We start from the raw sequence: 12,806 nt of genomic DNA on the forward strand, positions 1-12,806 counted from the left end.
CAACGAAGTTCTATGAGATAGCAGAAAACTGTTTATAATGATGAAGGAAAAAAAAAGAAGGAACAGTTCTACTAATAGGCTGTGGTTTGATGTGCAAGTGCTAAAAGTATTAGGCATTCCCCTTTTGCCTTTTGGTTTTTGAGCTTCACTTTTTCGTACTCATTCATTTCGCTCCAATCTTCAGTCACTGAAACTGCACTGTCAGCGTGAATTATTCCTCAAAATAAATCTGTATCCAACTGTGCCAGTAGATGATGATGGTAACTTCAAGTGGGTGTTCATGGAATCAAGGGGAACGATACTTCGTTTGGTAATATTCCAGGAGAAACTAAAGCCTCGTTTGGATACTATGAGATAAGATGATAAATCTATCAATAGTGTTGAGATTATTTGTAAACAGTAGTAAAATAGTTTGATTTAAAATTTTTATTAGGTTTTCGAAAATGAGAGAAAAAGTTGAAAAAAATATTATAAAATTATAATATTATTTTTTGATATTATTTTTATTTTAAAATTTAAAAAAACTTGAATTGTTTTTTATCTTTTATACGTAAGTTTAATAAAGTTGTAATGATTAGATGAAAAAGTATAAAAGAGAAATTAAAAAGTATTTATATTTAAGTATTATTTGGATTTTTTTTAAGGGAGTAATAGTATAATTTGAATGTTAAGATGGGATGAGATGAGACTAACTACGTATCTAATTTGGCCTAAAATTTCAACAAGGGCTGAAACGGTTATCGACCCATAAGATATAAAATAATTAATAGATACGATCTCGAATAGATAGGCTATATTTAGATGTTGAGTTAAGTTGAACTGAGTTAAATTTTTTATGAATAGTAGTAAGTTGAGAGGGTGGAGTGAGTTTAGTAGGATCCACCTAAGATAAATTTGAATATATTTGGATGTTAAAATGAGTTTAAATATATTTATGAGAAGTTAAAAAAGATTGTGAATCTTGCGTGTAAATAAATGTTGAATTAAAAAATATTATAGATCTTATGTGTAAAGAGATTTTGAATTGAGATAAGTTTAACAATTTGAGAGTTGAGTGTTTAAATATTAAATTCAGTTTAAAATTAAATTAAACTGAGTTGATGTAAATTAAGTCTATCAATCAAACGGGGCTTAGTTTTCAATTAGCTTACAAAAAAAGAAAAAAAATGGGGTAAGGAATTGTGTGACATGACATTTCAATATTTTTCTTTAAAGTTCTGATCTATTAATTCCCACCGGTTTTCTACGCAGCGAAAAGTAAATCCAATCCATTTTCTTTCCTCCAACCACGAGAGAGAGAGAGAGAGAGGGAGAGATTTGGGCCGAAGAGCTCATAGGCCTAGGGTTTCAGGGCCGAACTTCTACTTTCACGACCATCTAATTACTAGGAGCTTGTTTTCGGCGACACATTCTCAAACATTTCAGAACACTGTTTTCCACAAGAGAGAGCCTTCCTTTCTCCTATTGTCTTCTGTCATCTCTTCTTCCAAGTAAAGGCGCTCCAGAGGTAGCTCTTCAGTCCATTTCTCGCTTTCATATGGGTTCAGCTAATTTTTTCCTCCCAAAGTCTGAGTTGTTGGGTTTTTTTTTTTTTTCTTTACGCTATATAAGTCGTTATTGTGCAAAACTATTTCTTTTCTGTTTCCTATAATCCCAAATCAAAAAGGATATTGAATTTGGGTGCTACACTTATTTCGGTCTTCTCAACTTTTACTATATATTGCTGAAAAAAAGGTCATTTGGTTTACCTGGGTTTTAACTTTTTTGCATTCTATATTTTAGTAGAATTTTAAGCTACTCTGGTTTGGTTTTCTTTACCTTACTGTTACTGCAGGTAGTAGGCCATTTGATGAACCGGGTTTTAGGCACTCTATGTTTTTGAGCTTCTGTTTAACCAAAGGAAGTACTTTCATCCGCCGAGGCTTCCACGTAGGTAAGCAGTTCTCAAATCCAAGTACTGAGGATATTGTCTTTAGCGCAATTTGCGTTAATTTAAAGCAGAGGAGATGGAGAATCTTGGAGCAAATGTGGCGGAGTCTCGACAATTCTTTAGTGTGTCGTGTCATTCTCGAGTTTCAGAACTCGCCGCAGTTAGCTTTAGAGTTTTACAATTGGGTTGGAGAGAAGAAGAAATTTTCACACTCATTGGAATCTTCTTGTACTGTAATTCATTTGTTGGTCAACTCAAGGAGATTCGATGATGCCTTGGCTCTTATGGGGATTTTGATGTGTGTAGCTGGCGTGCCTCCCCTGAAGGCTTTGGAAGGGTTGGCTAATAGTTATAAAGGATGTGATTCAAGTCCAGCAGTGTTTGACGCATTGATCAGGGCTTGTACTCAGATTGGGGACACTGATGGTGCTTATGAAGTGATCAAGAAGTTGAGGACCAAGAGTTATTCAGTTACGATTCATGCTTGGAATAACTTTTTGGGTCACCTATTGAAGTTGAATGAGATCCATAGGTTTTGGGAGGTGTACAGGGAAATGATTTCGTATGGGTATAGTGAAAATGTGAATACTTTCAATTTGGTTGTTTATGCGCTTTGTAAGGAATGCAGATTACCAGAAGCAGTCTCAATATTTTACCGGATGTTGAAGAATGGAATTTGGCCTAATGTTGTTACTTTTAACATGATCATAGATGGAGCTTGCAAGATGGGTGACTTGGCTCTTTACTTGAAGCTTCTGAGGAAGATGGAAGTGATGTCAGGGGGGTTTGTACAACCCAATTCAGTTACTTACAATTGTGTCATTAATGGGTTGTGCAAGATAGGGAGTGTAGGATCTGCAAAGAAAGTGCATAATGAGATGACTAAGTTGGGTATTGAGTCCAATGAAAGGACCTATGCGACTCTGATAGATGGGTATGCAAGAGGAGGGAGGTTGGAGGAGGCTTTTAAGTTGTGTAACGAAATGGTGGAAAGGGGCTTAATTCCTAATGCTGTTGTTTACAATACAGTTATCCATTGGCTGTACAAGGAGAGAGATATTGAGGGAGCTTCTTTGCTATTGTCTGACATGATTGATAAGCATATATGCCCTGATCAATTCACCTACTCAATCCTCATAAAGGGGCTTTGCATAAATGGATACATGACAGAAGCTCTTAAACTAAATAACCAGATTATGGAAAGGAACCTCACTACAGATGCTTTTCCTCACAATATCCTCATCGATTATATGTGCAGAAACAAAAATTTAGCAGGGGCTAAGCAACTGCTGGGCAGTATGTTTGTTCATGGTTTTACCCCTGACCTCGTTACATATGGTAGTTTGATTGATGTGTTCTGCAAGGAAGGAAATGTAGTGCATGCGGTTCAGGTCTATGACAAAATGATAAAGGTGGAAGAAAGTCCCAACTTGGTTATATACAATATTCTTCTAAATGGTTTATGCAGAGAAGCGTCAATGGATGTTGCTAAACTTTTGGTAGATGTTTTAAGCAGGAAGGGTTTACTCGATGCTATAACCTATAATACTTTGATAAATGGCTATTTCCTCGGTGGGAAGGCTGATGAGGCATTTGCGATGGTAACGGAAATGAGAAAGGTGGGGATTTTGGAGAACAGAGTCACTTACAACATATTAATCAACTTCTTTTGCAAGTTTGGGTGTTTTCGAGAAGCAAAAGACCTTTTGAAGATGATGGTTCTTCGTGGCATTGTTCCTGATTTCATAACATATACAACTCTTGTTACCCATTTCAGTAAGAATTGCAGTCCAGAGGAAGTGATTGAATTGCATGATGAGATGGTGCTTAAGGGAGTAATCCCTGATAGACAAACATATAAGACGATTGTTAGCCCACTTCTTCACGAAGACAATGCAAAGACTGCAGTTTAGCATGGCAAAGTGAGCTTCAAAAACTCAAAAGTTTAGTATGGCCATTTTAAGCCTATGTAGATTACTTCCTTGGGTTGACCAAGCCTGTAATCATCCAACTGGTAAATGGTAACGTCACTGCTCCCGCCACAATCGTGTTTCAAGGGTATGTTACTTGGCTTTATGGGGGGTCATGTAAACTCTTTTAAGAGATGCATTTGTAGGATCACAGATGGGGGTCATTTTTGCTCCACTCAGAGAATTTGTGGAATTTCTTTTCTTCATGTTCTAGTTTCATTCAGTAAATTTTGTTCACCTCCGGATCCTACCACTTAGATACACAAACAAGTTCCCTTTACAATAAGCACTCAAGGTAAATGATTTGAAAAAGAGTTCGGTTTGCATCTAGTAAAAGAAAAAAGAACACTATATGCTGAAAGATGAACGGATGAGATCTGTTTATTTATTCATTTCAATCGATCAAATTGAAAAAAAGATATAATATAGTAATACATCTAATGATTTTTTTCACCGGAGTTGCGCGAAACTCATTGAAAACTAACCACCGCCTAACTTATCTTTACTAAAAATTATTGAGAATGCATGCAACTTTTCAGAACCTGTTCTTATTAGCATATACTTCTCTTGATAGGAAACCTCTAATGTACCAGAGACCCCATCGTGAATCAATGATAGAAAATGAAAATTAAATTCCAACCCCAATCCATCTCCAACGGTCAAAATCCTTACCCCAAAACCTCATACTCACTCTCCTTCCTCCACACATCCCACTCCTTGCCTACATACCAGAAAGAACTCACAAAGAAGAGACATGTAGATAAGATTTCGTAAAAGAATAATCAAAATCCACAGAGCAGATCCTCTTTTACGCTCTGTACTTTAGGGAGACCCGTAAAAACATGACCTGCTCAAATATGACAATCTGGGTGTCCTCAAAACCTTCTCTTCCTGATGCTTCTTCACTTTCTTTCCGTTCCTTTCTCAACCCTTTTCAGGTTCCTTCCAATAATTTTGCCTCTTGCAGCCCCTCTCAATCGGTGACCCCAATCCACTGTGGTCTTTGTGAGCTCCGAGGCCGTATTGATTCTGTGAAGAACACCCAGAAGATCACTGAGGCTATGAAACTTGTTGCTGCTGCTAAAGTCAGAAGAGCGCAAGAAGCCGTCGTTAATGGAAGACCCTTTTCAGAAACTCTGGTAGAAGTTCTTTACAACATCAATGAGCAGCTACAAACTGAAGACATAGATGTCCCTCTTACTAATGTTAGGCCTGTCAAGAAGGTTGCCTTGGTTGTTGTCACCGGTGATAGGGGTCTTTGCGGCAGTTTCAACAATTCAATTATTAAGAAAGCCGAAGCCAGGATTGCTGAACTGAAGGATCTTGGTTTTGATTATACTGTTATTAGTGTAGGTAAAAAGGGAAACACGTACTTCCTTTGGAGGCCTTATATTCCGGTTGATAAGTTTATTGAGGGTAAAACACTCCCTACTGCCAAAGAAGCTCAGGCCATTGGTGATGACGTTTTCTCACTCTTTGTTAGTGAAGAGGTGGATAAGGTAGAGCTTTTGTACACCAAATTCGTATCCTTGGTGAAGTCCGATTGGATTATTCATACCTTGCTACCTCTCTCACCAAAGGGAGAAATTTGTGATGTGAATGGAAACTGTGTGGATGCTGCTGAGGACGAGTTCTTCAGACTTACAACCAAGGAAGGAAAACTGACGGTGGAGAGAGATACTGTTAGGACGCAGACAGCTGAATTCTGGTCCATTTTGCAGTTTGAGCAGGACCCAGTTCAGATTCTTGATGCTTTGCTGCCTCTCTATTTGAACAGCCAGATTTTGAGGGCATTGCAGGAATCACTAGCCAGTGAGCTGGCTGCTAGGATGAGTGCCATGAGCAGTGCTACTGATAATGCAGTGGAGTTGAAGAAGAACCTGTCTATTCTCTACAATAGAGAGCGCCAGGCGAAAATCACGGGTGAGATATTGGAGATTGTTGCTGGTGCCAATGCTTTAACCTAGTTAACCAAGATTCTGATCCCCCCATAGTTGTGCTTCTTTATAGGTAATCTAATGGATGTTTCTTAATTCATTCAAATATGCTTGTTTAAGAACAGTTATGCAGAATTTACACCTTTTCATCGAAATTCTCATGCGTGTAGACTTTGTGCAGACAATAAGAACTGCAATGTATTTTGAAACAGAGGAGCATTCGACTTATTTTGTTATGTAAATTTTTCTCCCGTATAAACTTGTATTATTTGAAAACCTCACCGCATGGTATCTTTGGCAATATATGTTTCAACTGTGTATTGCTTTGTTAAAATTGTAATTGCCGCTTTTAGTGATTTCCAAGGTCACTTGATATTAAACTACATGTCTGCTCTTGTTTGTGTAATTTCACTTAGCCTACGGCTTTCAAAAACTCAAATGGCTGCTGTGATACATGGTGCCCAAAATGAGTTTCAATGAACTGAGGATGCCACTAACCAATGTATTTTGAAATCTGAAATTCACACTAACTTGATTCCTTTGACTTTTGCTTCAAATGTGGTTCGATGGAACTTACCACTTCAGCCACAAAACCTCTAATCAACGCCTTTGTCCGTCCCTGCCTCCACACTCACACCTCAATGCCAACAATGTCTCCTCCTCCCCCATGGCTACCATGGGAATGGTTTGTCTGCCCAACGGCTTGCGCTGGGAGTGACATGGTTATCGCAGGGCAAGATCTGACATGGGTGCCACAAGGACTGCCGCTGCAGTTCAGTTGCTAAATTGATAAGTTCTACATGGAGTCATGAACTGTCATCTCAGATTCTAAGAAGAAGTTGTAAAACTGGTAATATCCCAAGTGTTTTCCCATTTTCCAATCATTTAAAATAAGGAAGAGCATGATGCACAACAAAATTTACAAAACACCATGTTAGAAACTCACGTGACTCGATGAGTTAAGCAATCAGCATATGCACTCCTATAACCTTATGGAATTTCAGGCCTCAATTCTGTACAACTATATATGAAATGAAGATAGGGGGAAGTAACCAATTCAATTAGGATCTTTAACACACAAAAAAAAGTTAAAACTGGCGCCAGTGTTAGCATCCAAAGTGAGCCATTTAGCATGCATATTTGTTTAGCCTCGAGTCCTTTGGATTGTATTCCTATGGAAAAGGAAATATTTAGCAAAGTGGTGTTACACTTACACCATGAGTCAGTCTTTATCATGTTCCGGTGTTTCTGTAAGTCGGTCCTTCCTTTGCTCACTGATTTGGTTTTATATGGAAATGGAAAATTTTCAGGTAAAGACATTGGTCCGGGAAGGTTTAGGAGGCTTTTACGTTCGGATAGATTAAGCATTCCTTACATTAGACGTTAGTCTTGTTGGGTTGCATCTTTTTTTTTTATGCTTTATTGTAGATATGGTTTTCTTCTGCATTAAGTGAGGGTTTTAATAAATGGAGGTTTTTTTTTTTCAAAAAAAAAAAAAAAAATATATATATATATATATATATATATATGGAAATGGAATACTCTTCATCTGAGAATAGAAAATAAATAATTTGGTTTATATCTTTTTTTAATTAAAAATACATTAAATTAGAGAAAAATAAAAAGATATATAATAACCATAAGAAGACAAACGAAACATATCTGATCCTCAAAATGCCTATTAAATAAAAAATAAATAAAAAAACAAGTCCTCAAAAATCAATAGTACATCTCTGTTTTTCAGAAAAGAGGAACTTATCTATCAAAGAATTTATAAATTATTTTATAAAAATATTTTTCATTTAAATCGTATAGTTGTTTAAAAAGTTACGAAAATAATGGTATGTTCATCATTTGCCAAAAGTCAAGATTATTAAGCCAAGACTGACAACTTATACGTAACTACTAAAACAAATGACATGTAATACCATTATAAAAAAAAAATACATGCTATGCCACCGTTCTAACATGCACACTCTTTTTAAAATAAAATAAAATAAAATAAAATAAAAAATAAAAAAGATATATACAATTTTAGGGTCTGTAATCCCGCATTTTTTTTTTGTTGAAAAAAATAGACAAATCTGAGACCTCGTTTGGTTATGCAGTTCAAATCAGATGAGATGAAATATTTTGTTAAAAGTTGAATAAAATGTTGTTATAATATTATTTTCATTTTAAGATTTGAAAAAATTGAATTGTTTATTATATTTTATATTAGAGTTTGAGAAAATTATAATATGATATAAGATAAAATAGTTTTGTGTATCCAAACCAGAACACTTTTCTTGTAAAATACACTTTTACATTCTGCTACAGTAAATTCTCTACATGTAGAGGTTACTGTTTATTCCTCTAAATAATTTTTTATTATTTCTCTCTTATTTCATTCTCTTTTTTTTTTTTTTTTTTATCTTATTTTCATTTTAACTATTTTATCACTTTTGCAGGGCCACTCTCTTATCTCTCATCCACCCTCTTTCTTTTTTATCTTACTTTTATGGATGAATCACGCGTTTCTCACGTTTATTTACGGCAGTGCATATAATTATGTGGAATTCATTTCATCAAGCATGCCACCCCGTAACATGCATCCAACTGGAACTGATTTTTGTACTAGGTGCATGATTAGGTAAGACTGTTAATCCGAATTCTGACCTGGATATATCTAAACCGAAATTCTGGTTTTAAATCCAGGCCAAAATTCGAAATTACAATCCAGAATCTCTTTTTTTTTTTTTTTTTCCTTTTTTCTTCGGTTTGAATGTTTTGTTTAGGCATACACATATGTTTGTAGAATCCTTTTGCTGGATGTATGTTTGAAGAATCCTATTTGTCATGATTTCGTCTTTATAAATTTAAAAAAAATGATCAAAATCATCATGTTTGATGCCAGTCAAGACGAACATACACTATGACTATGTACCATGATTAATTAGAAGTAATTATTCATTTTTGTGAAATTGATAGTATCCATTTAGTATATAACCGCGTGTCATGGGAAGTGACCACCGGTGCAATCATCCATTAATAAAGTCAACTCAAGTGCCTTTTCATTACATACAACACCACCAGGATTTTCATATCAAACTAGAAAGCATTCAAACATCTCAAAACAGACCCAAAAAAAAAACCTCCGGGTTGGACCGGACTGGAAAAAAATCGTGCCCGGATGAAGAGTCCTATGATTAGGATTGCAGTAGGAAATATAATTTATAATTTTATGGCTTATAACTTATATCTTAAGTATTAAGTTTTACTATTAAAAAATTATTTACTATTTAGTAACTATATATTGCACTTAAAAAAATGTTACATTAGTTTGGAATTAAATTAAAAAAAATATACTTTTTTGAGGTAGAAATGATATTCATTTGATTTTTTAAAGATTATAATTATTTTGAAATTGTATAAATATTTTTACTCATTAACGATCTTTTTAAAACTTGAATAACATTTCGGATTATTTGAAAAAGTACAAACATCCTTAAACGTATTTTATATCTTATTTGAGATTAAAAAAATATTTTAATACGTACGACTCAAACAACTTAATTTTTCTATTAAAGAACTTTTAAAATTACTTAAGTGCTTTTAAAGACTCATAATACAACTCCAAAAAAGTCCTAAATCTATTTCAACAAAATATTTGGAAGCATTCTACAAGATAAAATAATAAGCAAACAAAAAGCATTCTGCTCACTGAAACCTACCAGATTTATTACAAAATGGTTATTCCAAACCGCAGTTGGATTTCTTTACATCTTCCCTAAACAAATCCTATAGTACTGTTTGGTTGATTTTAAAAAAGATTTATTAGCTATATATACGTACCTATTTTCAAAAATGATCTGGATCTTTAATAGCTCTACAAGTAGAAAGGCTGAATGAGATAGCTAGAGAGAGAAACAGGTCTGAGATGGATACTTACCACCTAAATGGAATTGAACTGACCCTTGTCCAAACACAGACCCTACGAGTACAAACATATTCAGAATTAATGTAATACTTCTTCGATACTTGTATTACCAATCTACGAGCCAACTTTTGGCTGGTGCTCTTTTTCCGACAGCCACCAACAAAAAGGGTGAAGCCCCCAGCAGGTTGGGTGTACAGCCCTATTTTACACTAGCAAATGAGGAGTTGCCATGTAAGAGTTGCAGCAATATTGAGTTTACACCTGCATGCAGGTGATTCTCTTTTTTTTTTTTTTTTACTCCCTTCGTTTGATCTCTCGCCTCTCTCTCTCTCTGAGCAAATAAACTAGATATACCAACGTGCTAACAGTTTTATCTTTTGTTCCCAACTTTATCAAATGACTTTCCAAGTTCAATTAGTTCCTTCTCCGTTGGAAAATTTCAAAAATATTCAAACTTTAATTTCCTCTTAAAAAATTTAAATTAGAACAAAAAGTCCAGACAGATTCACAATCGAAACAAGTGGTCATGGATTCTCTCAAGTTCAAGAATTAACAAGATTCACAACACTTCAGACCAATCTTGCCAGAAAATCTAAAATAGAGAAGTGATGGAGGGAGGGAGGCAAACCATACAGCTCACAAACACTTCAGACTCATGTCCGAAATGTGATTTCATCTGAGCGAAAGGGTAAGGAGGGAGGGAGGCATGTGACTTCGGGAGGGAGACGTGTGAAGGGAAAGAGAGGAGTTTTTAAAGAAAATGATAGAGGAAAGATGAGAAAGAAGAAGGAAGAGGAGAGAGAAATAAGATTTAGTATACTAATACACACCATAAATAACGTATATCTCATATTTGTTAAAATCCTATTGGCTGGTGCAAAAGGGTGCTACACACCCGACCAGCTCTGAGATTTTCTCCAACAAAAATGCATGGTATGATGTATAGTTATGCATAGATGTTGAGATGATATTCTATAATAATAATAACAATAATAATAAAAAGATAGTAAATAATTTATGAATAATAATAAATAGTAGTGAGATAATCTGAACTAATGTCAGATCACCTAACTAACCAAACAACCTGATCAGTTTCTTAAACCACAAGAGACATGACATTAATCTTTTTTTATGTCATCTTCATGTGAACGTATGTTTCTTTGGAAGTGACTAACCATCTAACTATACTAAAAATGTTGCTAAAAAGTGTAGCATATGATGTATAACAAATCAAGACATGGGTATATACCATTTTACTACTTAATTTTCTGATGCAGAAACTTATCCGAGAAAGATGTCGTGCAAGTATACATTATATTACGGTAAAGCAAAGTAAGTTAGTTGCTTAATTCATTAGTATTGAGATAGCTTAATATATATAGTACGATCGATCGTCAGGTGTAATAATATTAAATTCTTTATGATAATTTATATTTTATCATGGCGTATCATTTGGATTATGTGGATGATTAGCTTAGTTCGTGTTTTTTATTATTGATTTATAAAAGTTAATTCTTTATCATAGTTTTGTAACTATAAATGTAATATTTGAACTGTAATTATGATATTAATTACACAAAAGCAAATTATATCATTTTATCTCATCACATATAATTATCACAATTTTCTCTAACTCACACATAAAATATAATAAACAATTTAATTTTTTCAAATTCTAAAACAAAAATAATAATTTATATTATAATGATATTTTGTTTCACTTTTAACAAAATATCTCATCTCATCTTATATTACCTGTGTAATTAAACGTGACCAATTCTCCATCATAATTAAGAATATTTATAAAAAACAATTGGATAATGTCATTTTTCTTGAAAAATTGACATGAAATGAGAATAAAGATAAAATAATAGCGTGTTAAAACTTAACTCGTAACATTTTTTGAGTTGAAATGGTTAAATCTGTTTTACTATGGTAAGAATTGTAAGGAATAATGAGTAAGCTATATATATCTCGAGTTAATCTACACACAGTTCTCATTTGGCTTAGACTGTTCATGTAATTTCATATAGTTATATTTAAAAAAAATTAAAATTATAATACTATTTTTTTAAATGATTTTTTTTCTTTTTATCTTCATTCATAAATGAGATTATATACGCAATCTCTCACTTTGACTATAAATAAAATTTCTCATATATTGCAAAAAAAAATTATATACATGTTTTAACTATTGGATTTTGAAGGCCAAGAGTGTAGAAAACGTTACGATATTGAGATCCGAAAGTTCTAATATTTTAAATAATACTGAAAAAGGAACATTTTTCCCATCCCCCAATTCAAATTAAATAATAAAAATAATAAAAATAATGAAGTAGATAAATACTCAGATGTGGTATGTCATAAGAGCTCTCTGCATGAACCCAAAAGAAGCGTTGACCCACACAGCCCTCTCGGGTCATTGTCCAACAGACGCTCACGATTTGATTTGAGTTCTGAGAAGACTCCTCACCCTCCCACTCCTCCTGACCTATATTTGCTGCACCCGATTCACAACTCTCGCTCTCTCTCTGCGCGCAATAATCCCCAAAACCCAGGAAGCATTGAAGTTAGAAGCAAGAGATATAGAAAAAGTTTCAGTCGCAGTTATATCCTCCTCTCGCCAAAGCAGCCTACCACATTTCTCAAGGCAATATCACCGATTACCCAACCAGGTGCCTTTACTCCTTAAGCACCCCCTCCTAGGCATCCTTAAAAAAAAGTTGCTTCACACTTCCACACACACACTATTACAAGAGAGAGAGAGAGCTTTTTCAGCCTCTCACACACTGCCTTTTCTCTGGTAATCCGGAGGAGAGTGAGTTGGAGATAAGGTTGCGGAAATCAGTTAGACGTTTGTACAGTAAAAATATTTCATCTCATATTACCATTTCATCTTATTATTATAATTTTTTTAAATTATCATATAAAATATAATAAATAATTTAATTTTTTAAAATTTTAAAATAATAATAATATTAAAATAATAATAATATTTTAATAAATTTTTATTTAATTTTTAATTTTTATTTAAAATCATTTGATCTTAT

General features: G+C 34.1%; 2 protein-coding genes across 2 annotated transcripts; both read left to right on the forward strand.

Moving 5' to 3' along the window:
* Positions 1-1,293: 1,293 nt before the first annotated feature.
* LOC121264206 (pentatricopeptide repeat-containing protein At1g11710, mitochondrial) lies at positions 1,294-4,137 on the forward strand. Its single transcript, XM_041167286.1, has 2 exons — positions 1,294-1,507; positions 1,835-4,137. The coding sequence occupies exon 2, from the start codon at positions 1,873-1,875 to the stop codon at positions 3,841-3,843; it is 1,971 nt and encodes a 656-aa protein (XP_041023220.1). The 5' UTR covers positions 1,294-1,507; positions 1,835-1,872; the 3' UTR covers positions 3,844-4,137.
* Positions 4,138-4,286: 149 nt separating this feature from the next.
* LOC121264208 (ATP synthase gamma chain, chloroplastic-like) lies at positions 4,287-6,113 on the forward strand. Its single transcript, XM_041167289.1, has one exon. It carries the CDS (start codon positions 4,743-4,745, stop codon positions 5,865-5,867), a length of 1,125 nt encoding a protein of 374 aa, XP_041023223.1. The 5' UTR covers positions 4,287-4,742; the 3' UTR covers positions 5,868-6,113.
* Positions 6,114-12,806: the final 6,693 nt, after the last annotated feature.

The sequence above is a fragment of the Juglans microcarpa x Juglans regia genome, chromosome 5D, assembly GCF_004785595.1.
Source record: "Juglans microcarpa x Juglans regia isolate MS1-56 chromosome 5D, Jm3101_v1.0, whole genome shotgun sequence".
NCBI lineage: Eukaryota > Viridiplantae > Streptophyta > Magnoliopsida > Fagales > Juglandaceae > Juglans > Juglans microcarpa x Juglans regia.